Source organism: Gasterosteus aculeatus, chromosome 12, assembly GCF_964276395.1.
Source record: "Gasterosteus aculeatus chromosome 12, fGasAcu3.hap1.1, whole genome shotgun sequence".
In the NCBI taxonomy this organism is placed as follows: Eukaryota; Metazoa; Chordata; class Actinopteri; order Perciformes; family Gasterosteidae; genus Gasterosteus; species Gasterosteus aculeatus.
Genome location: NC_135700.1, coordinates 11,468,617 through 11,494,067, shown reverse-complemented (window position 1 = coordinate 11,494,067; position 25,451 = coordinate 11,468,617). Strand labels below are relative to the sequence as shown.

The 25,451-nt window shown below is 40.8% G+C and overlaps 1 protein-coding gene across 3 annotated transcripts; it reads left to right on the top strand.

Moving 5' to 3' along the window:
• The first annotated feature begins 203 nt into the window (after positions 1 to 203).
• stk33 (serine/threonine kinase 33) lies at positions 204 to 15,993 on the top strand. Of its 3 annotated transcripts, none has more exons than XM_078085291.1 (14): positions 204 to 356; positions 7,344 to 7,460; positions 7,955 to 8,068; positions 8,200 to 8,304; positions 8,479 to 8,617; positions 10,591 to 10,676; positions 11,208 to 11,295; positions 12,022 to 12,097; positions 12,193 to 12,305; positions 12,413 to 12,498; positions 12,585 to 12,657; positions 13,114 to 13,247; positions 13,599 to 13,682; positions 14,026 to 15,993. In XM_078085291.1, the coding sequence occupies exons 1-14, from the start codon at positions 324 to 326 to the stop codon at positions 14,191 to 14,193; spliced, it is 1,416 nt and encodes a 471-aa protein (XP_077941417.1). In that variant the 5' UTR covers positions 204 to 323; the 3' UTR covers positions 14,194 to 15,993. The 3 variants fall into 3 exon arrangements, with proteins under 3 accessions (XP_077941417.1, XP_077941416.1, XP_077941418.1); XM_078085290.1 differs by lacking the exon at positions 204 to 356 and adding an exon at positions 2,845 to 3,168; XM_078085292.1 differs by lacking the exon at positions 204 to 356 and adding an exon at positions 6,537 to 6,620.
• The last annotated feature ends 9,458 nt before the right edge of the window (positions 15,994 to 25,451 follow it).

Below are 25,451 nucleotides of genomic sequence, written 5' to 3'. Positions count from 1 at the left end.
ACAGAAAACCAGACTCAATTTAGACTTTTTTCCTCTTTTCACACTGTGAAACGTCTAGTGAGGCAGTGGAGACACAGAAGAAGACACGCCTATGTCCTCAAACCTCTCCGAACCATCTGTGGATTGGTCGACCTTTTTGCACCCCACTTGCAAAACACGTTGTGTTGGCTGAGAAGGTTCAGAGACCCTGCATGTTTTTAGTTCTCCCAGGGGGACACGCGAGAGTGAAGCAGCTCTTCCAAATGCTCGTCCGTGCACTCTGTTCAGTGTGCAGAAGAGAGAGAAGAGCTTTAAACTGCACATTTTAACTTTCACCGTCATGAATGATGTCAAGTCGTCTCTGCTGGGGATTCAAGGTGAGCACAGGCCTTTTTCTGTTATACACTATAGATAGAGGGTAAACTATAGGTTTATGAAAGTGTGATAAGTTTGTGTTCATTTTGTTTATCTTTCATTTAAACTCGACTTTTGAGTTCCTTGTTTTTTGTTTATCCAAGACAGATGCTGACAGCAGTAGGATATTTGTAGAGGAATATAGCTCTCGATGACCACACTTGTGAGGATAAATGGAAATATATCTTAATGACCTAAATAACCAATTCCGTTTTCCATGGAAAGAAGTGATTTTGAACTTAATTTATTTTATTGTTCACTTTTTAGTTAGACTACAATGCAACAGTTTCACTTCAGAGCTAATTAACTATCAAAAACAGGTCTAACATTTATGAAATTTAAAGAAAAATACATCAGTCATTCAGTCCATGTTTTAATGATAAAATGTGTTTTTTGATCTAAAGTGAGTCAACAAAACCCGTCCGTGTCACATGTGTTAGAAATCAGTGCACATTTTACTATCATTAAGTGTTTATTTTACAGTCTTGATGATTGTGATAGAATTACACTTTGCAGAGCGGTTTTGAATTTGAAACCTCTTTTCTTCTGCACTAAATTAATTGGTTTGTTTTTTCCTTACGAGCAATCATGCACCACGGTGATTAAAGTAATCATTGTCCTATAGTTTGATTAAACTGGCACCATGCGTTGTTCATTGCTGCTCATTAGAAAGCTTTGTGCATCTGCATTCACCAAGTTAATGCTCATTGGTTAGGGCTTGATTATCAGCAAACCCAAGTTTTTTATAGCAAACATATTTTTACATGTTTCTTTTTGGATTAATTTCATAAAGGATGTCCATTGATATATTTTTATCTTGTTTTGGTCATAACAACAGATACGAATTTAGGTCATGAATTGCGGTTATTGTCTTTTTAGCAAATAGTTTACCATGTTTTTCCACAGCTTCCTGCTGTAAGTTGGAGTTAAGCACTGCATTCCAAACGCTGTAGAAAAGTTCCCCCGTAGAAAAGAAACAGGCTTTGTAGACTAATCGATTCAATATGAACCAAACCACACTAAGTTGAGGACATTTAGATTTTGGATTATAATATCTGTCATATCATGTGGGGCCCACATTAAAGTATCAACATGAAAAAACATATATAGAGATATATTTGTAGATTACAAAAGCATCTTGATACTACTAAAAATGTTCTGGACACAACATATAGTTCTAATAAATAATGCTGTTGTTTTGTTCAGTTGGTTCTAGGGCATCACCATTATAACAATATAATATATAACTGATTCTGCCTCGGGGCCGCTTCACCACCTGGTTCACAAGTTGTATAATTCAGCTTTAATCGTCTATGGCAGACTGGTGACTTGGTTCGTGTTTGGAGAGGGGAGCTACTTTGAAATCGAGCTTCTTCACAAAACTGATCTGTCATGTTATGGAGAACCTTGAGCACCCTGCAGGCCGCATAGACAAACTCATCAATAAACCCGCTGGTAAAAAGCGGAAGTCTGTCTTTTGCTGGAAATTAGTGGTCATAATGTCTGTAATTATACATTTTGTCATTTGACATTTTCTTTTGCACAACAAACATTTTATACATTTGCATGTCAAAATACAAGTTTTTCTAAAATGTCATATTTTTAAACCAATGACACCCTTTGAACTAAATTTAGTCCCCTAAGGACAATTGATTTTAAAGCAATGCAATATTTTACGATATATAAAATAACATAGACATACAGTACAGGAAGGGGCAGTGTGTGAGAAGTAAAAAAAAGATGAATCAAACGGTATTAACTGTAGGTGGTGGTCAAAAGTTATAAAGTAGGTCAATGTTGTCATAGCATCTAAAATATCTCTGTTGTAGTCAGCATTTTTTTTGTCATTATGGTACAGTTTCTTTTTTGTAGACCTAATTCAAATATAATTTCCTAGGGTGCAGTTAAATGTCATGCAAAGATTACAATTCAGGCAGCCCAAATAAGATTTCTTGTTATGATTTAAAGAGCCTACCTTCCACTAATCTCTTTAAAGTTCATGCAAACAGCAACCTGTAACCTAAATAGAGCTGGTAACTTTTTTCAATAGGTTAATAAAGAACATTAAAGCTGCAATTAAAAAATGTAGCTGCCGTTTTGTGTTTGGAGAAGGAATTCTTCAGGAAAAAAAATCATTTGTGGGTATAAACGGAGCCGTCGGTCGGAAAAATGTGATTCTATATTTCCGTGGCAGTGCAGAAAAAATATTTTTAGAACATGATTTCAAATATGGAGCAAGTAAACTTTTGTGTCCTAATTATGGACATATTGGGTGGTGACGGTGCTGTAGCAAAGTGTGCACAGGCTAATGTCAAGACTCACTTAAAGTTGTCTCACATGGTGACTATACACTTTCTTACTTTCATCCGATTCAAAACTGTGGTTGAATTGTTCCACACTGAATTTTAAAACTGAATTTTAAAACTCAGATAAACCACTGCAGGAGTGTCCACTAGATGGAGACTACGGACCAACCAAAATCCAGGCTACCACAGAGAAAACCAGTTCTCCATTCGCGAAAAATCGAGAAAGTACTAACGGTCAGTGCTCACGTTATAAATTGGGTGAAAGTCCAGAGGTGGTCAAGTGCTTCCTTTTCAATGTCCGGGCTTTTATACGTCGTCAGACACACACGAGCCACAAGGGGCGCTGCAACCCCCCCCGAAGTTCATTCATCGTTCGAGATTTGTCCCTCTTCGCTCTCCATAGTCACCCACTGAAAAAGTTTGTATGTTGAAGACCGATCCTCTAAAAGAACATGATCTACTTCAAGAGGTAAGAAGCGGTCGTTCAACCTTCTCACCTGAGCCTTCACCGTGTTACTAACCGAGACAAATGGGACTCCCATATGTATTATTATAAGACGTTTCGGCCGGTCGGCTTCTGCAACGTCATGTTTCGTTGCCATGACAACGTTTGCATTGGGGTAATGCTACTTTAGCGTTGCTAAAAGTTGACCACCCAGTCTTTCCTACACTTATTGACGTTACGTTTTAAAAAGAGTATCCTTAAAGCATTTTGCCTTCACAGTTACAAGATGGTCAACGAGAAATAGCCTCTACCGCGTTAATGTAAAATAATATACGGTTAAAAGGCCAGCCTCATCTCTCACGTCGGTTAGCTTAATGTTAATGTTAATGTTAACTTAACGTTACGTTAGCTTGGCGTTGTTCCCATCAACTTTAAGCTAATCAACGTTAATTGCAAAGATATCTCCACGTGTTCATAGAACACCGATTTACAAATGTTAAATGTTAACATAAAATAACCAGATTAGCTTTAAGTACTAAAAAGGAGCAACCTCACTTCTTACCAGCTCAGTTTTTAAGTGCTTGGTGTCAACTGAGATGATGATAGTTATCTGTCTCACAACTGCTGCATAAATGCTACTTAGATCTCCAGTGAAGTAATTAATGCACCTTTTCGTACTTATAAGCGTTTATAAAAAGCTAATAACAACAGAGCTTTTACATTCTTTAGACATTTGAAAACTGCCAGAGTAGCAGGAGCAGTCAATGCTGATTATGTTCATTCATTATGTTCATAACCTCCTCGATTTGAATAGTAAGTTAGATTTATTGGGTCAGTTAAAGCCCCATTATTATTTGGTTGTGTTGTCCTGGGCTAACTGTTTAAAAACACATTTTTAGCAAAGCGCGTCAACGTTATCCGCTTGCGTGTTGGACAATTACTGAATTATACCCGAAGGTGTAGCGTCACACGTCTGTGTATTCAGATATAAATGTGCTCAGTTCTCTCCGGGTTGTCATTGAAATGAATTTGATTTGTTCTTGTTTTTTTTTTTTGCCAAGGCCCACATTTTTCTTGATGTCCGCCCTCATGGCTTCCCAAGGCTGAGCCCAGCAAGGGCAGAGATTAGCTTTAACCGGGATTAAACCAATGAGAGAATTTGAATGTGTCGGCCCTTATCTTCTAGCAACATGTGGAGTGCTCTGAGCAAATGGCAGAATTTGATCTTTTACTTCCTTTTGGCAAAGCATGTTTTATTTCCAATGGACTTATCGAATATGACCATTGGAGACAGAGGGAATTCTCGGAGCAGCAACATGCATTACTTGTTTGCTGAATGTAGGAATAGATTTTTAAAGAACCTCTTTTTTTGTTGTTGTTAGATAGCTGACGGACTACAGGGCTATTATACTGTGTTCACAGCTCTTTAGTAAGTGTTTAATGCTTTTAATGGCTTAAGGTTGGAAGGTTCTTGATATATTACACTCAGACCACAAGCCTTGATAATCTCTCTGCATAATATTATGAGTCACCAAGTAACTTAGCGAAGTAGATGGGCTCTATATTTGCATTCTAAACATGCAATTTCTTGCCTCATCAGGTAATGTAATTCCACGCTTCATTAGGACTGTGAAGTTTATCATTTGTCATCAAAGCCAAGCTGTCAATAAATGATTAAGTTTCACATGGGGAAAATGTAATATTCGGGCTCAAGCAAAACGAATAGGAGTGTACATTTTAATTGAAGTAAGCTAGATTCTGTTTGTGTTTGATTTGGAGGCTATATTTTAGAGGCTGCTTTTTACAGCCCGAGGCCCCGTCATTAGAAGCTGCTTAAGCCTAATTTATTCTGCTATTTATTTCATTAAAGAAATCAAAGCGCTGTATAATAATTTAAATTTGCATTATCTTGATGGTCTGGTTTTGACAATGTGGTTTCAGCGGCATACTATTTGCCATTTAATTGTGGGACACAGCACTGCTGACGTTTGATATGCTGCAGTTATTCTGCTGGCAAATCACACATCAATTGAATTAGGGCTGTAAATAATGATCATTTTCATTAGTGATATTTGCATTGAGTCTTTTTATGATTAAACGATTAACCATTTAGTATCGTTTTCCACAGACTAATACCCTTTTTTTTGCAAGAACAACAGTCCACTGATTTGAAGTGGTAAAAACTTGGAAAACATTCACATTTGAAAAAGTATTCTTCCCGATAAATGACCAGGAACAATTCATTTACAGACACTTGACTTAAATGGCCACATGAAGCGTGTCAGTGGAAATTGTCTCTAGTACAAAGTGGTGACTAGACATAGTGAACACATGAAGCATAGCACATAGACAACAATAAGTGATGATTGCAATGATACTGGAATTAAAAAAAAAAGGTGGATATTTACGCACATGTCACAAAGAGACAGAGCAGCATTTCCCAGTTCGGAGACCGAGCTCAGAAACCTTATTGCAAATGGGAGAAGCTGTTTATGAAAAGAGGTTTTGACCTACAGGGCAGAAAATCATTGATTTATTTTATGCCGATTGATGAATCAACAAATATTTTCGGCATCATCAGCATCCCTCATGTGGTTCTATCCACATCTCCTTAAGCTCACCCTTAAAACCGGTTGATTAGCAGCACTATTACTGCATTGCTGTAGAATGTTGACAGGATTGGGTTGGTTCTGTTCAAAAGTCTTATATTGCCCGATGAGAAGATCACCACAGCCTCTCTGGTAAAAGCACATTACGTTGAGCTAACAAAAGACGAGCCGGTTTAAGGGAAGGCACACATGCATTGTATCCAAGCTCTCTTTGCTCCAAAGTGACATTGATTTTATACGCAAAGTTCTTAGACAGTATTCCCCACTTCTTCAGTCATTAGGCACCACGTATATTTGCTCTACTCAGCACTCAGTAGGGTAAATACACACAAATGATTGTGTGACAGAATGATGGAGGGATGAGGCAAGCATGGGCTCGACTTGTGATGAACCGGCGCTTCTAATTACTTCCTGTGGAAACTGGAGATGAGGCAAGCTCAATGTAAAGGATGGAGCCTCCGTTTCCTTATGGTTGGGCCCTGATGTTTACTTATCTTTCAGTGTGTCTGTGATAACAAAGACTATTATGTTTTGACATTGTTAAGTTGGGCTGTCTACCGTCATTTAATCATTGCTGGACACAGTTAATAATTATGTTTTCGTTCCCGGGCTAATCCTCTGTCTAGGAAGAGGTGGGTAAAAAAGATCCATGCACAGAATATTGTCACTTAGTTAAGTGAACAAAAGGGAAATAAGCCGTCTACACGTGGTCTTTCAAGGATGTTTTTACATTTCCTGTTTGTACTGCTTTCCTTTGCACCTTGGAACTGGGGCTAAGGACCAGATGTGAGGTCCTCAAGTCCCTTCAAGTCTCCGGTGATACACTCATCACAGGCCTCTGTCTTCCACAAATGAGCGGAGATTGAGGTGATTGGAATTTCCAGAGGCTGTCACAATCGTTTTGATTGGAAAATAGACATGAGGTAATGGGAGAGACAGGCCTGTTATGAGAGCCCTGACAGGGCTAAAATAATGCATCAGTGAAGAGGTTAAAGACACTGCTTCCTTGTTAATAATTAATTGCTGTTCATGTGGTGGATCCACTTCATAGCTCCCGGGCATCCCTTGATAATTGCTTTACATTTAATTTGGCTTTAGAGACTGGGTGAATTGGGATTAAGGTTAATATGTGTCTGGACTGAGACAGAAGTTTGGTCATAAACCACTCATTTAAAAGAGTGAGACAATGGACTCGGGTAAATAAAGATTCAGGTATTTTGCAAACTTGTGGAGTTTCTTTGATACAAAATGTGTCTTCAATGCTAGAAAAGGCTTTTAAATAAAAGTTTGTTGTTAATGTAACTCAACACTTTTAATCAGTAATACATTTTGAGATGATACTGACAAATTGCAAACACTGCTGTTAATCAATAATTCGAGTAAAATGATGGTAAAATGTGTTTTGTTCTTTAACAATCGCATTCGTGCACATTTATTATGTTCTAGGAATAGCTATTGGTTACTGGCGACGCAGTTATTCTTTGTAACAAATATCTCCATTTACTCTAAATGTCTATGGACAACCTGTCATCCGGTGGCCCGAGAGGAAATCTCAAAGGGATAATGACGGCCCTCTTCTTCCATCTCTAGGTGACACGCGTCTTTGTTAGTGGATTAGGCATTAACATGGTGTCCACGCCGACCAGCAGGGACGCGCTGGAGAGGAATGTGCCTTTGATACGCCTGGAGAATGATGCTGACCTCAGGGTACGGTGAGCTTCTTTACATGATTCTGTATTTTTGCTATAGGGCCACCGCTGAAACAGACACACAGACCTGCTGTTGACCTTTATGATAGACTCTTATCTGCAACAGAAGAGGATGAAACTTCAATTTGCTGCTATATAGCCACTCTTCATTGGGGAATTTGACTTCTCCCATCGCCAAATGCTAAAGCAGCCAGTGCTCAGCCTTGCATGCACACAGATAATGATCAAGTTAATTAGACCTGAGATTGAACAAACTGCAGCAGCCACTTAATCATTTGTAACTTGATTAGAACTACTATATTCTGCACCACCAGAGATCTGAAATGTTCTGTTTTTTTCAGAGAGCTTAAAATTGGGATGCTCTTTGGAATTTAGGTCTCCAAAACAGGGGCATGATCCCAAATTCTGAAACACAGGGCTCATCCTGTGCTGTGTTACAGTCAGCAAGTGTGTTTTACAAATGCATTCATATTCTCTTCCTTATTCCCATAGGACATCTATACATTTGGAAGGAAATTGGGTCAAGGTAGCTTTGGAGTTGTTTATGAAGCCACTCATATTGAGACACAGACAAAATGGGCTATTAAGGAGGTTTGCAGACCAGCGGTGAGTGCATTTGGCATCTCTCTGGGAAGCCTGTTTTAACTGTTCTAACAGGGAGGTTCAATGTTGAGAGAAACATGATCACAACCAGACTGAAAAGCCATCAATTGTGATTTCCCATTCTGTCACTTCAGGCAGGAAGTAGGAGAGCCAGGATGCTGGGCCATGAAATAAACATCCTCAAACAAGTGGACCATGCTCATATAATACATCTCCAGGAAGTGTACCACACGGCCCAGGTGATCTAAGCAAACATTTTAAGTAACAAACTCTAAACAAACAAAGAGTGGGATGTTTGTAATGTGCGTCTTGACACATTTTGGATATGACATATCTGTGACCTAATACTGCGTGTGCATGAATGGTATTTATAACCCAAATGGACTATTTGCTTTTTCTCTCCTTGTTCTTAGATGACTTATTTGGTTATTGACCTCTGCGATGGAGGTGAACTTAAGCAGCTGTTACAGCGGAAAAAGTACTTTACAGAAGACGAGACCAGACACATCATCTGCAGCTTAGCTGACGCCGTCGTCTACCTCCACAAGAGAGGTAATTTCACCCTACAGATAGAAATGATAGTGATACAAAACGACGAAGATCGAGGTTTTTGATGACCTTCGTGGAAGAACTCACCTGTAGTACTCACTTCACGAAGTACTCACCTGTTTTTCACCCTTGCTACTCCCTGAAGTCACTGACGGGGTTGTTTGGAGGTTAACAACTACGACAACGACAATTGAAACAATGTTGTTTCCAAATGTTTCTGTCACTGTTTCTCCCCTGCAACACTAATTATCTTTATCTTCTAAATTTCAAACTAACCCACACATACGCACACACACACAAAGATGCTCTGTTTGGCTTATTTTACACACACGTGGCAAGTAAGCGTGGCCTTCATTGTGTGTCTTCTTCGCCTGTAAAATAATCGCGGTAGGGCAGTTGTTGAGTTTCTCAGGACACGACCACTTTACGTGACTACGTCCTTCACCTCTCTGTCTTACTGTTTGTGGAGCCTTTTGTGGTGTAATCACGATGTCCGCCATTGAATGTTTTGACTATAGCTTGTTGTTATTGTCTGATTCAATCCTTCATTGTTCACTCTGAATGTGGATTAGTGCGCAAATCTTCAGACTTGATCCACAGTTTTGTTTGTTATTTATGATCTCAGACTGGTTCTCCGTTATTATTGATAATAATAATTTTATTAATATCAATAATTAGAACTTGATAATAACCAAACCTTTCTTTGCTGGATCCCAACACATTGCGATCATAGTTTTTATTTATTATAATTATTATGAGCATTATTATAATGATTTTAACATGCTGATTAACCTTTTTAGAGCAAAAACTGTTGTTGTAATTTAGCACACTGCTCAGCAATGAGGCATCGCCACATGCGTCTAATGACTAATTTGCAACAAGCCAGGGAGCAATACTGATTAATAGGTGTGTTTTAGTTGGAAAGTACCTCTCTGCTGGTTTCCCTCTCCTTAATGTAAACTAACAATGCAAATGAGAAAGAGCTGGTTTTGAGGCAGCGGGAACCTTTGTGTCAGATGAACTTTCACAAAGCTTCATTTTGTCAAATGTTTTCTGCTGTCAGCCGTTTTACACATTGAGCCTCACTTTGCCTCGGCTGTTATTAGAGCTTTAATTCTACAACAACATGGTAAATTTTGCATGTGCATGTAGCTACACTGCCACTCCGATGGTTTATTTCAGTGGCTCAGTCAGTGAAGATTACTGAAATCTTAATACACCAAAAATTATATTGTAGTTGGTAAACAGTATTTTTTTAAACACAGCAAAATAAATGCAGATCTAGAGTATTTTAGAATTGCTTATTGTAAACAAATAAAATAGACATTTCTGAATGTGAAATTGTGTGTTATGTTGTCAGCAAGCAGTTGAATAACACAGAACAAAACATATCTTAAATGCACCCATGAAAAAAAGCCTTCTCAGGTATTTCTTTTGTGAACACTAGTTGGTCTAACTTACCTTTCCCACCCCATCAACACTGTTCCGTTTTATAATTGGTTGCTTCAAACAGGGCAGTGAACAAGACAGCCCAGGGCAAATAGTATTTTCCCTCCTCCCCGTCTCCCTCCACCAAGGTTTGTTAACGAGGCCGCTCGACCCGACGTACTGCTCGAAAGGTGAACCGACCACTATGACCGACTCTGAGGACACGTTGTCTTTTCCTGGTGAATAACGTGAGCAGATCACGCTGCACTCTGATCACAGGCTTCAATGCTTCTTTTCCTCTGAGCTGTGGCTGTCGTTGATGATGCACCCACAAATCATTTTAATGTTAAATGGATAAAATCATCAACACAGTGACAACTTGTTGGGGTTGTGTGATACATCTCAGTGGTTTCAGTGCGATGGTCTATTGGCTTCCTGAGAATATTGATATAAATATTGATAATGACAACTAACTGTCACATGCATGTATGTTATGACTGCATGCAAACCCATTATGTATTTTTAAAAGTTGTCCTCCCATCTCACAGACATTGTGCACCGGGACTTGAAACTTGAGAACATTCTTGTGATGAATGATCCTGATGAGGAAGATAAAGGCAGGATTAATATCAAGGTAAGATGGTGTCTCAGACTGAGAAACCTTCTTAACTATTCTCTGTCGGGCCGAGTATGAGCCTCGGACGGAGACTATTTCTTCACCCACTATTTTTTACAAAAGGCTTTAAAAACGCCCTTGTTACAACATACTCCCGTCTCCCTTTATAGAATATCTTTACCGAGAGAGACTCCGTTGAATCTTTACCAGCTGTGCACAGTTCGTTGTGTGCACTATCAATGAGCAAGTCAAATCAGATACATGGTGTCCAAGCTGAAGCAAGACTAGACCACCGTCTGTTTCTTACACTTACTGTTTTAAAAGTCTTGTCTTCTGGATTTGTTTTTTGCCGTTATAATAATGTGATAACCCTTTACAAATAGGGGTTCCTGTACAGCCTAAACATCCATGTCGATAGTCAAGGATGCTCCACCTGCAGGCTTGTTTTTCTGACAAAAGCACTTTTTAACTGATTATTGACTGAGTTCCATCCGCACGTTTCATGTTTATTTGTATCCCCGTTTTTATTTAGTGCTTTTCTTTGCCTAGGTGACAGACTTTGGACTATCGGTGAAGACAAACGGTGTCGGCATTGAGAACATAATGAAGGAGGCCTGTGGGACTCTTACCTATATGGGTATGACACCTCACATATCTCCTTAAACATGCGAGTAGCACACAGGGATAGAGCTTGAATTACTGTGTAGTATTTTATTTGCCACAGAATCTTTGAGGTTCTCCCACTAAGGGGTGCCAAAGTTAAACATGTTTATATTCATTTCAGAAGTGGAAGGAAGTAAATGTGTACTCCTTCTGAATCAGGCATTCCTGGTGTTTTTATATCTATACGTTAAGGTAGCCTGCTAATGTTTTTACTGTTCTTTTATTACTTTGTTTGGAGTTCGGTTTGCATCTTTTGCTCAAATAGCAAGCCAACGTTAGGATTAAACATGTGTCGTGCGTGCAAGCTAAAATAGTACATGACTTTCATGCTATTTCGCGAAAAGAAATTCGCAATTAGCAGGAAAAGGCAGGAAACGGACCGACGGACCCTTCACCACCTCCGGCCCCCTTACTCTGTGCCATTCTCTAATCTCATTTAAATCTCAACTACACACCTGTAAACTTTTGTAACTGTATCTTTCACGGGTGTGACGGTACCACAGTGACAAAATCTGTGCACAGACCGACAGACCGGCTTGTTACAGCAAAAGCCCCTCTTTAGCGTCTGCATGAGACGGAGGGCTTTCAAGTAACTAGAATCTCAAACCATTCTCTTCAATATTTGCCACTAATGATATGTGGGTCAAAACTATTTCAACTTAAAAAAAGGCAAACCTTTGTGTATGCATGTGAATTTCAGCACCGGAAATGATGAGTGATCGTGGCTACAGCCACTGGTGTGATGTGTGGAGCATAGGTATCGTTATGTACATTTTGTAAGTAGACACACACACATACTATATGTACACAAACACATAGATGTCTACTGAGTGTGAAGGACTACATGTATCTGCGCTGTGTGTCCCTATAGGCTGTGTGGGGAGCCTCCGTTTTTGTCCCAAACAAAAGCAGACCTACTTAAGGAGATTATGAACAGAGAAGTCACATTTCTTCAACCCATCTGGGGCACAGTCAGTGATGCAGGTGAAACTCTGAGATAAATGAATTACAGTACAGTATGTTGCATTGCAGTCTTACTCTTCAGATTGCTGCTGACGAGCTCACCAATTGGCTCGAGTCTGTCTCAACAGCAAAAAATGTTTTGACTTGCCTTCTGAAGGCGGACCCCGCCTACCGCATGTCGGCTAATCAGCTTTTAGAAAACCCCTGGATTACAGTAAGGCAATGATTATTCCAGCTGCTTTAATAAAATTCACCAAATGAGTCACACTTGGAGCTCTTACTGGCTGCTTTGTCCAACAGGGGGACACTAATGTGCCTGCTATGCCGTCCAATGTGCTGGTGATGGTTCTCGACCTCCCTGAACAGAGAGAGAGTAAGACGATGATAAATTTAACTTGATTCAAATAACTAAATCCATGTCATGGTAACTTGAATAATCATTATTGTATAAGCAATAATATACAACAATATATTCTGGTGTACAGTATGAATATAATTGACAAAGTGGAGGCAGAGCCAGTTTCATTTATATTAAGTTAAGCTTTTGTATTGTTGCTATGGTTACCTGCAGTTTACCCTGAGTTTTTTCTACAATACCGTGTTTGACATGTCTTGATACTGTGATACTTTCACAGATAACAACCCACCAGAAATCAGAAATAAACTCGCTCACTAGTGATAGCTGTGCAAAATCCAGTAGCAAAAAAGGTCAAATAAGTAAAAAATCTGCATACCAGAAACTAATTGTAATATGTACAACGGGGCATTTAATGATCATACAGTGAAGAGTACTGAGGAACGGAATGTTATTTCAAATTGTCCACAATAGGAACACAGACTGTGGACGACTCGCCAGACGCACCGCTGGTCCCCAGCGAAGCCTCAACAGCAACATACGGCAAACGCTGGAGCCACGCTGAGGAGGACGGCAGCGTCCGCACACCTTCCACATCCACCAAACCCGTATGTCTGTTTTTGCTCAGCTCCACATTTGGCTATGTATATTTCAAAGATGTCTTTACTTATCTATTTAAGTAGTGTTACTTCTGCTTCCACACAGTTTACCTCATGTGGTAATTATCCTGTTTTTAAATAAGACTATCCTGTTAGCAAAGTTTTTGCTGATTATTTCTAAATAATATTTTAGTTATTGCTTTTATCAGTTCAAGATTTTTAGATATCACTTGTGTCGCTATAGAAGTGGTAATTATGAATGTGAATCTCGTATTGTTCGACAGTTTTTGAAACAAATCAGAACATAATTTAGATGTCTGGGTAACATTTTTTCCTCTTTCTCTCGTATCCTGGAATAAGACTAAAGAGAGCGGTGGCTTCCTTCAGAGGGACAAGCGAAACAAAAGCTCTAAATCTCCGGGACGGCTCCAACACACAGCAGAGGTTTGGTGAACCACCTACGACGAGGCCTTTTCAGTCTAAATTCAATTTGTTCTTTACTGAATAGGTTTTGATATGTTTCCAAAACAACTCACTGTAACCTGTAGATTTTTATCTTACTATACATTTGAACTAGTTTGAAGTTTAAAGACAGGTTTTCTAATTGAATTCCCTTTAGTTTTTGTTATTGTCATGCCCACTGGTTTCCATATTTATTGACCACTAGATGGTGCCAAAGTTACCTATTGCGGAAGATGGTGATGAAGGTGTTTTGATGCAGCTGTTTTAAAATGGATGTGATAGTTAATTCTGCAATGTAAGAAGATTATGTATATTATCCCTGCAGTCTCATGCTGGGATCAAACCCTCCAGACACCCGAGTGCAAAGCAGCAAAGACCTCAGGACATGAAGGACGTCAGTACCGGACAGAAACCAGCCTCCGAACCCAGTAGGGTGGACGACCAGAGACCTTCTACCTCCAATAAAAGTAGGACTGCCCCCCGCAAACTTTAAGACCAATACCTCTTCAAGCATTGGACGGTCTTATCACTTGAGGCAGAGAAAGACGGGACACTAGTGAAAAGTGAGCACACTGAATTTTTCCCTCTTGTTTGCTCACTTTCTTTCTCTTGGGTGAAATTAGAAGGGGAACCTGATATACACTTCATGTTATTTAATTCTGTAATTTAGCAGTGATGTCAGTGAAACGGCCGTGGATGGTGCAACCTTTTTTGTGATGACCAGCGACTAAGCAGTGACCGCAGTGTCAAATAGTTCAAGTCTTTCAAGTCGAAGACCACTGAGGGTCCGACCTCAGTGCCTCATGCCAAAGAGAAGGGCCCCTGTCTGAGGTGTGACCCACATGGGGCCAAATTGCTGGAGAAATGCCTGCTGTTGCACAGTCCAAATACAGACTCCCTAATCTTTTTTTTTTGTTGTGAACCGCATTGAGAATGAGAATGAGTTTTTCATGACTTGTAGAATCTGATTGAAGGCTTTTATTATAAAGCAGCATCCGTAAAGAGAGCTCACAGCACAGATAATTCCTTAATACAACCGGTTATTTAATAGTTATTTGAGTTCCTACCTGGCAGCACATCCAGTCATTCATTATGGCATCCTTTATTATATATATGGTAATGTATGTATTTTGCATACAGAAATGCAAAAATATCTTTTGTTAAAAATGAAAGATCATTCTTTACATTGGGAAATGTCTTTGTCATGAGCTGGAAGTGCAATATGTAGTAATCTATTCTAATATTTTCAACAATTTTTGTAAAAAAAACATGTACAAATTGATTCCCTCAAAATTAGCAGTAACGTGTGATTACATCTGTGTGTGTGTTTTTGTGTGTGTGTGTCTATATACTTATGACGATGTACTTAAAATGTGCCAAGTATTGCACAACAGAACTATTGCACATTTTTTTTGTGTGTCATATTTCACTTTCAATAACATGATAAATATTTCTTATGGTTTCTCGATTTTAATGTTAAATTGCAGACACAAAGAGCACAGGATGTTTTATTGGATATTATTTCAACGACCGAAGTGACCTCTCAATTCCAAAACGCCACATGCGCAGTGACTGCATCCACTCAGTGTCAAAACAGAAAACCCCGTCACACAGGCTGGCTACGCTCCATGTGAATGCAGAGGATTGGGACTGAGAGCAGCCGCGGGCCTAATCTCGTTTGGAGGCCATTCAAAGTAGTAGGAGCTACTTTGAGGGCACTGCCATTCAAGCACAGGTTTTTCCGCTGTAGAGAGAATAATCCCCAGCATAGATACAACATTAAAGTAGTCAAGCATAACACACAGAGGCTGAATTTCAAATCCACACATTTGCATGTTGAAGTGAATGAGGGCCAACAATGGAGCTTCTGTGCGCATGCACGGGCCGTGTCCACTAGGGTGTCAACGTAGTGTGCAGTTGTTAAAACTGTCTTCAAAATAAATTTCTACATTTAAATAAAACAGACAAATGAATTATCTTCATCTATGATTCAAGCTGCTTGCCAAGTGACTGCAACACTTTTCAACGTTATTGACATACTGTCTGCCTGTGGTTTGCCCAGACGGGTCTAAACAGCAGATGGAGCTGTAGTAAATGTCTGACTTAATTTCCTGGAGTTAATCTGACAGGAGAGTTCTATCCCTAAAGCTTACTACCTGGTTTTGTGCATGAAGAGTAGTAATTAGAAATGATTGCACAAAACACTGCCCGTTAACACTGTAACTTGTCGCTTATGAATATATTGTATGGTAATGTCTTCATGACATGAATGAAATAAAATAAGACCTGCTTATTTTTTTGGTTTGATTTGGTGTGATGTGATTTGGTTGATTTGTAATTTAAAAAGTGAAAGAAAAAAAACCCCCACAAGGATTTGTCTTTGCCAAATGTTTTTCTCTTTAGACCACCGTCTGTATGGCAACTTCTTTCAGAGGTGAAGATCTAAATTCAGCATATGGTCTTCATTGTATCATGCCAGACGTTTGATTAAGTATAGGACAACATGAAGAGTTGGTTTGTGCTGGAAAATAATATGACCTACAGTAAATGATGATAGCGCTTGACTCAAGATGCAACACATTTAAAGTCACTGAAATACTCCAAAGAATATATGGAAGACGGTTTTTCATCTGATGTGTAGAGGCTTTCAAATACTGACGGTTTGTATTGTCGCAATCCAACAGTAGCCTCTGTTTTTACTTTCACTTCTTTGACCAAAACAATAGAGAAAGAGGTGGCAGGGGTGGGGGGACAACAGGGGAGGCTGTATGGTGGATAGGTTAGGGGCGTAAATTTGGGACAAAGCATGGAGGCAAAGGAAATTAGAAAATTCGTCGAGATGGAACAAGGGATGCGCTCCACCTGCCCACCCTCCCCCCAAAAACCCTCCTCCCTTTTCTTCCAGCAGTGCTCCTGACAGATGGAAGTAAGGGTGGGTGGGTTGATGGGCTGAAGGGATTAAAACTCTGCAGCCCCATTTTGGAGCCTGAAGAGAGTGTCACTCTTGCAAAGGTGGGGTGCAGAGATGCACTTCTGGCGAGAGTCATGGGGCGTTTAAAGTGGGAACACGCGGGCTAATGTCAAAAGAGGCAAGGATGCTTCCCCTCCATTGGACCCCCCCCTGCTCCATCCACCTTTAACCACTGAGGAGCATGGATGGGGCGGCTCAGAGAGAGGAGAGGGGTTCATCTCAATAACCTTAATAAAGATCCCTTTAATTAATCAGCTCATCTGCAGATACCTGCAGGTGACCCCCCTCCCACCCTCCACCCCCCACGGTACTCTCCTCCATCCTCACCCCAAACGCAACATCCTCACTGCTGCTGTGACATTGTGGTAATGAGGTAACACAGCCACAATGTCATGGAAATGTTACGGAGACGTTATCTGTGGGAGCTCATCACACATGCTGATGTTCCTGATCCCCTTCAATGTTTACGTTGTGAGTGTGTGTGTGTGTGTGTGTGTGTGTGTGTGTGTGCAGCACCACAGCACCCCCTGAACACTCCCCCCCAAAATACGGATATATACGGCCAAGTGGCAGGGGTAAACCATGGTGGCTTTCCACAGAAAGGGGGGCGGTGGGGGAGGGGCAAGTGAACACTTAAAACAGATGGCAATTTCAAAGCAAGCCTCATCAATCTTTGTTGACACTACCCCTTTTAGAACTACTCTTATTTGGGATATTTGCAATTATAATACTCACGTTAGCCCATTTGAATATCAAATTAATTACCGAACACATTGGAGTAAATACCTTTTATAAGTCCTTGTTGAAAGTGAAAAGTTCTTGACTATGGTTGGATGGCGTGTTAATTTACAGTGATATCTAATCCCAAGTTACTTCACATAAAAGGCATTACTATACATATTTTAATGGGTAGGTGGTTGTTTTCCAAGCAATTTTCTGCTAGAGTACTTTTTTAATTTATTCATATTTAATTTATTGGTCTCTGCATACCCGCTCAGTAAAACTAATCAACGCCATGTATGGGCCTCTTAAAGCCACATCTCTCCTTGGCAGCCACACAGGCAGCCTCTGCATTAGGATAAGCCCTCCTCTCTTGTGCACAGAGCCGGGTGAAATGCCCGGCATTCAGTCGAGCAGGGGGACGCCGGCTGCAAAGAGAGACTGTTCAGTTCTCACCAACAACCTTTTAATCAGAGGGGAAAAAATGTGCCCACCAATGAGTGGTCCAAAACATTTCAATACCTTTGAACGGTGACCGTCGTCACTGCTGTCAGAACACAGTCCGCTGGGACGATCTCCTCTGCCCTTGAATCGGTTTTATGGAGCTTCAGCAGTCATTTAGCGCAGTGTGACTGGAGTTCTTATCACCTGACACCACTGCACAGTCCAAATATCTATCGACCCATTGACACACCTTGAGGAGGGATCTGCACAACCTTACACATGGAAATGATTTCAATTAATGACCATTCCCCTTTGACAGCGCAGAGGGGAGGGGGGGAAACAAAGGATCCCGTACAATAGGAGCATTTCTCTGGTCTAATGTGCACCATGTGTAATGAGCAGCGGAAAGGTCATTTGACACATTTCTGCCAGAATGAATTCATTTATTTCGAGCACTTAATTTTGCAGTCACCTCATTGGTGCACGGCTTGGCAGTGCACTGAGAGGGTGCATTACCACGAGTGGAGGCTTAGTTTCCTCCCCAGCAGCTAGTGCTGACCACAGGTCTGTTGGAATGCTTGAAGAGCGGAGAGATAGTGAAGGAGAGAGTGTGGGAGATCCAATCACACCGTCTATCATAGGAAATTCGCCTCCATCACCTTCTGCGTAATTGGAGCATTCATTACAGTTGAGTAAAAATGCAGGTTTGCCATTAGATGGGCAATTTAAAAGTAGGCTTCTGGAGAATGGGAGACTTGAGGGGTCATGATACAGGGTCACAGTCAAGTAAATAATGGGAATTGGTCCCATGAGGCTTGGAAAACCACAAAGCTCGTGGTCACGCACCAAAACACAACTCGGCACAGGAGAGAGGCAAGAATTCAATAATCGGACAGAAAATGAAATGCCCCCGTGCCCTCACAACACCACAATAATTACAAATAGAAAGTCAGACACAATTTGCCTTCTCATTGTTGCTCTAATCTAATGAGTTTGGAAAGCGCTGCGATGCATGAGTCACAACTAGAAGCTAGTTGACGTATACTGTACCTGACCTGGTGCAGCATGCTTTGTATTTGGTTTTTACTGGATCAGGTGAAGACGTTTGCCCGCTGCTTTTGCGTTGCTGAGTGCTCTGGGTCAGCTTTGCAGGAGCGTCCTGCATCTCCAGAGTTTGAAAAAATCATGTGATAAGTTATTCTGGATACCCTGAGCTACTTGATTATCCAATGATTTAAATTTATATTTATATTTACAGATATTTAAAATATCATAGTGTACAGTTCATGTTTGTTTTTGTAGCACACATTCAGGCGGGGTGCAGAGAGGTGGGCCTCTCTTTTTGTAGAGAGATGTGTTCTGTCTGATCAGGGTCTTGCAGATTTACAGTACTGAAATGTAAATTAGACTGTTTAGAATGTATACCATGATGTGAAGTTGATCATCAATTCAATCATTTTCCTTAAACCTTTCACACATGGAAGTGTAGTCTAAAGCCTATATTTTCCCCCAAGGTCAATCACATGGGCTTTTGGGATTTTCTAGATGCAAATAAACATTTAAATAACTAACTTTTCAATGCCATTCGGAGCCTTCTTTCACTTGAACAAGGTAGCTGATCAAATCGCCTGGTAGGACGAGCTAGTTTGCTGTTGTATTGTGAGAACCAGCTCATGTTGTGATAGTTTCATTTTTTACTATCTCAAAGACACTGGCCCATTGTCACCAAATTTTACCTTTGATCCCATTTGATCACCCGGTGGTGCAAGCAGTCCCGCTCCATGGGGTCCACCAATTGATTTGACCCCGAAGGCCTCGCACCGTCCCACAGCTAAGAAGTTAGCTGGCCCCATTCCACTTCTCTTCCAGGCAAGACCAGCCCAGCACAGCTGGTTGAGACAATTGGTTAAGGTTATACACTGACCTCAAGAGGTTAGGCTCATAATATCCAATTGGTCAGGGCGTAGGACCTGAACAACAGCTAGAAAAACAAATGGAGCAACAGAGGAATGCTTGGCAGGCGCATCGTAGTCATAGGAAAACAATGATTTATCTGTCGAAGTGGCTCTCTGCTGAAGCGTTTCTAGTGACACATCTCACATCTGCCCCTTGGCGCCCGGTTACACCAAGACGTGTTCTTATGACAGTTTGGTAGACCGCGCCCAGGGAATGCTCCTCTCTTGCACTGCACCACTTTTTTTCCAGCGTATTTTAGACGCCTTAAAGTTAGCATAACCCTTTTTAACGCACCTCTAACATTTTAACTTTTATTAGCCTTTGGTGCTGATCCCGCTGAGACGCGGCGCTTCATACGCGACCGCTTCAAAAACTTCCTGGCAAAGCAGGTCTGATAAAACGTCACTGTGTCCCCGAGGGGCCGATAATGAATTTGCCCGTTCCGTCATTAGCTCCCTTCCTCACCGTAGCCTACATGAAACCAACACAACATGACATATGAATTTCCTCTCCCATATTAAGCAGCTCTCTAACAGGCCAAAACGTAACCTCGCCCCACCACATCCACAGGCATCCAAACAGGAAGGCAGTGGTTAGGTAGTCAAGCCCTGGAACATTATAACGTAATAACACCATGCGTGTCTAGCAATGCATTTCTGTGCGTTTAGGGCCATGAGCTCTAGAGGCCTGAAATTGTAGATATAAAACAAAAACACTTTTGTTTTATATCTACAATTTTACTTTTGTTTTTGGTTTGAACATTTCTCTCAGGCAATTGCCTGATCAAAGGAAACATATTTAATGTGTTTAGATTAAAAAACAAGGTTGTTACTTGTGTCGTGAAAGTTATTTTATGAATCTTTGTTATGAACAAAGAAAACACAACAATTGCTCATCGCCTCACTTCCTATAAATGTGCCTGAAGTCACCACTGATAACATGATTCTGAATTCCGTTTGGGAGATAAAAACACTCACAACAAGTTATGAGAATATGTATTTGTTAAGATCCCACTAATGACCATGTTTTTGCAGGAGAAAATGCCCATACATTAAATATGAATACACATCATGATGAAACAATTAGCCAATGCTCTTTTGTGTGACTGCTTTAAGTATCTGGAAGCCTGAGAACAACTAATGACGTAAGCAGCGCTGTGGAGCAGTATTTACAAATTAGCCTCACTATGGAGTTTTACACACTGGCATCTTTTTGTCAAGACTGAGCCTTTGCCATTTAGAACATAAGATGAGAACAAATGAGAAGCATGCTTACCTTTTGAAAAGTGTCGCTCGGAGATTCATAATAAGGGGACACGTGCCCTGGGAGTCGGGCCACATGGGGTCTGCTTTCCTCCAGCCCTTCTACCACTCGGGAGGCAGCTACTCCACATTATTGTCCATTATCACACCGTTGTCCGCGTGTAAGGTGACGGTGGTGTTCTGACGGAGAGGCGACGGAGGGACCTGGACTGCAATAACATATTATTAGCTTTTTTTCACTGCTCCACTGGGCGGGCTTTACACGGGATATCAGGAGACCTCCGAGGGCAGCCCACTGCCACAGTGGTGTCCACCGGCAGAGCAATTGCCGGAGACACCCGAGTGTGTGTGTGTGTGTGTGCGCGTGTCGACTGAATAGCACGCAACCATGGAAGGCCCATCCGGGGCACGAGTCTGCACTCAGAAACACAAACAGTGTGTGTCTGTAATCAGCGACAGGCCTCTTTCCTATTAGCCTCGGTATGCTGCCATCCTTGTGTGCTGTTTTTGTTGTGCTTATTCTCCTTTGGTTCTGTAAACATCTCCTGCCATCAGTCAACACATAAACACAGGTCGAGACGGCAGATACTGCAGATACACACTGCGTGTACACCTTTACTATATCATTTATAGATAGGTAGATAATGTAGAGATTATATGTAATCTATAGTATCGACCTCTCTTTCCATGTAAACAGATAAATAGATATAATACTAGTATGGATCTAGACGGGCACTATAGAAAGATACTATAGCTTTTGAGATACCTCTGAGGTCAGCCCACTGTGACTGTAGTGTCCATCCACCATTGCCAAGGATACAAAAGTGTGTGGAGTGAATAGCGCGCCCTCATAGAAGGTACCCCCACACACACACACACACACTTAAACACTCAAACAGTGTGTGTCTGTAATCAGTGACAGGCCGTTTCCAATTAGCCTTAGTGTGCTGTCCTTCTTGTTAACTGTTGTTGTGCTGCATGTCCTCCTTTTTTGTCTGTAAACATCTCCTGCTGTGCGTCTGAGTCAACACATGAACATGTGTAGATGGATAGATGGATACGATCGGAAGGGAGTGCGTTTAAATTCCATATGTGGGCGACTGTGGCACATCTGTCGCTCCTGTTTAAATGTGAGATGCTCTTGTCCTTGGTAATGTTAACAGTCTCCCTAGTGACTGATGCCTCTTGTCCCAGGCCTGTTTATAAAACAGTCAGAACTTCGTTAAGGGACAATAACATCAGCCAGGCTCAATTATGGTGACATTTTGCTGACATGCAGATTGCCTCCCCTCAATCTTTTTTATGTAAAATACCGATGTGCCAGTCAAATATGGATGGATGAACTTTGGGAGAATCAATTGTATTGATGAATCATAGATCATACAAGTCAACAAGACTGACACCGGGAGAGCAAATTCATCGCACGCAGAAAGTCAATATTAAATTGTAATCATAATCAGACAAAGTGAGTTATGTATAATCAATAGCACAATTATGATGTGAGTTGTCTTTGCAATACAGACAATAAGTTAATTCAAACAGGCTGCTTTGTGTTTATTACAGCATGGGAGATGTCCACCTATTGTGAACAGTACCCCTTTAGTGTTTTAAAGTGACAATCATTATCAAAGGCAGTTAATTGATAATACAACGGAGAGGATTGACAGCCAGAATAAATATAAATATACCAACGACACAGTCTGTTTTTTAATATAATAGTAGACCAAAAGGTTTTTTTTACAATTCTGTAAACTATTTCACTACTAAATTCACTCCTGGGTTTCAGTGTGTAAGTTTTGATATTTGCAGATTTACAAAAAACAAAGGCCAAAATTGTAGTTCTTGTATTTTCGTAAGCTAGCGCCTGCGGTGTCAGGTCGGTTTTGACTTCGAATGCAGTCATTAAAAACAACACCCCTCTCTCCCTCTCCTGCCTGTGACTAGAGCAATAAGAGGCATTACATTTGGGAGTGAGACAACTCCTGTTGTCTTCATTAGAAGATTACTGCTTTTCGCTCATCCCAAATATGTGTAAGCATTCTGAATCAGACTTTGTATAAACAGCATTAGTTAAGGCCTCCTTTTTTACATTATATTGAGCTAAATTCTAATAAGCACAGAACCTAACAGGTGCATAGCCTGATACTCAATATCTCCTCTTCAACCATCCCTTTAATTCATCATTTCCACTTAACTGCTTACCGTTTAAAGGCCACTGATTTTTTTCTCTTTGCCTCCACTTTTCAATTTGCAACATGCTGTTAAACGCAACCCAGCAGCTATGAAATGAATGTAACACCTTCGAATAAAAGGTGCGTTCTGTTGAAGCCCCGGACCTTCGCCTGAGACGTACCGCACACCTTTGCCCTTCACTTTGTTGTCGTTAATTCACAGACTTTTGTTGATTAACCATAATGAGGTGACTTTCGATGCACTCGGGCCAACCTGCTCCTTTAGTGAGGGGGTAGGAATAAAAAAGTCCATTTAGGAAGCCGTCATAGGGGGTCAGCACAAATCAGATGGAGGGGATTTCTTGTATCTGGCAGCCGACACTTTAAAATGTTAATGGTTGGGGGCGAACAAAGTTGAAGTGGGTCTGAAAATGCTAATTATCCCTAATTCATGTAAATAGGTTTCTTAATGGAGGAATTAGGCCTTTTAAATATGCAATCGGAGGCAATCAGTCCTTTCATTTGGTGGGGTGGCACAGGTGTAGTGAATTGAAATTCATCTTTCACACAGGGCGTCTCATTTGTCATTTGGCTGTGTTCAGGCATGGATGACGGGGATGGGAGGAGAAGTCCTTCTGCACTGTTATGTACTGATATAGGTGAGTAAAACACGTTGCAAAACCTTTAATTGTGTTCTCGTTGTTGACCAATAGAAGATAGCAGGAAAAGCAATTATCTCAGGTCAATACTAGTAAAACAGCCATTACAAAAATATAATGTATTCTCCTCACTGAAGGAAGTCATGAAATATTAAAATTAATAAATAATGATTTATACTCTCTATACTTATATCCAGTAGAATGCAGTTATACATACAGCAACATCCGTAGAGTCATTACTGAATGAAAAGAAATGAGTGTAGGAAGGGGACATACCTACCTACATCTCACCGACAGAGGAGAGGTGGAGTCGACAGCTCTGACTTATTATTCTGATCATCTCAAACAGACAATAAAGCAGGAGGTCATGTTTCAGCATGTAATAACATTGTGTTAGCAGCAGGACCAGAGACAGAGGGAAACTCACAGGCACCGTGTGGGCCATGAATCAAGTGGACAATACGTTGTCTCCAAAAATGACTTATTAGTCAATATAGAGGGGGATGTGTCTTTGAGGTGTAAATAGCCGTGGTTGTGCAGGGAACAGGAGGCGGCCTTGGTTAATGAACGAGACAAGAAAAACCTTGTATAAAAGGACAAACCAGATCACAAGATTCAACCCCATTAGCTGCTACTCACAGGGAATGATAACAACGATAAAGGATGGTAGGGCCTTTTGATTTTGGAGTAGCAAACTGTGTTGTCTTGAAAAAAAAAAAAATCTTTTCCTGGAGGAGAATCAAAGAGCAGTTCATTTTCACACTGACCTTCAGGGCTCAAGGCGGCCAGACAAGGGCACAAACAGATTGAGAATTAATTGGTGCAATTAACATTTTGTGATTATAAGGACTTCAGATCAATACCCTATGCAAATAACAGTATTGATGTGCAGCAGAAACCTTGTTAATTGTGTTTGGCGAACAAACGGGCCCCTGTGCTACTCTTCCATAATGGAACAGCAGGCACGGACAGGTTCAAACTGCTGACACTTTAGATGCATGAGGACATGTGGCAGTTTCCTCTCCCAACCAGGCCGCCCTGTCACCCCTCTCTGCTCAACGGTCTTTAGAAAAGTTGCAGAGTTTGATGATCTTCTGGCGTCTCTCTGAAGAGGTTCTGACAGGAAGGAGGAAGATCCTTCTGTTCCTCGGATCATCATGCTCATGTTAGGAAGCAGCAGATTACACAAACGTCCTTCTGCCTCCTTTACAGCTGTGTCGCCGCGTGCTTTTTCTAGCCGGGCCTTCTGTGCCGTCTTACTACAGTTGAATGACCTAATAACCTCATTCTGATGCCACAGTTACAGGCTATTATGTTCCACTATTATGTCCCGTAAAACAATTCATATTCACATAACACACACATTTAAAGTGAGATAAAACGTTACATTAAGCTCAACACCGACACATACACTAACTGCAGATACATGAATACGCATGGCGAGGTGCTGCGTAATTAACGGACAATGCGTATAGTCAAATCAATGTGATTAATCAATGTAACTCAATGACAAGAGCAAAGGGCCAGACACATTTATTTACAACAAAGCACGAAAAAACAATCCATCA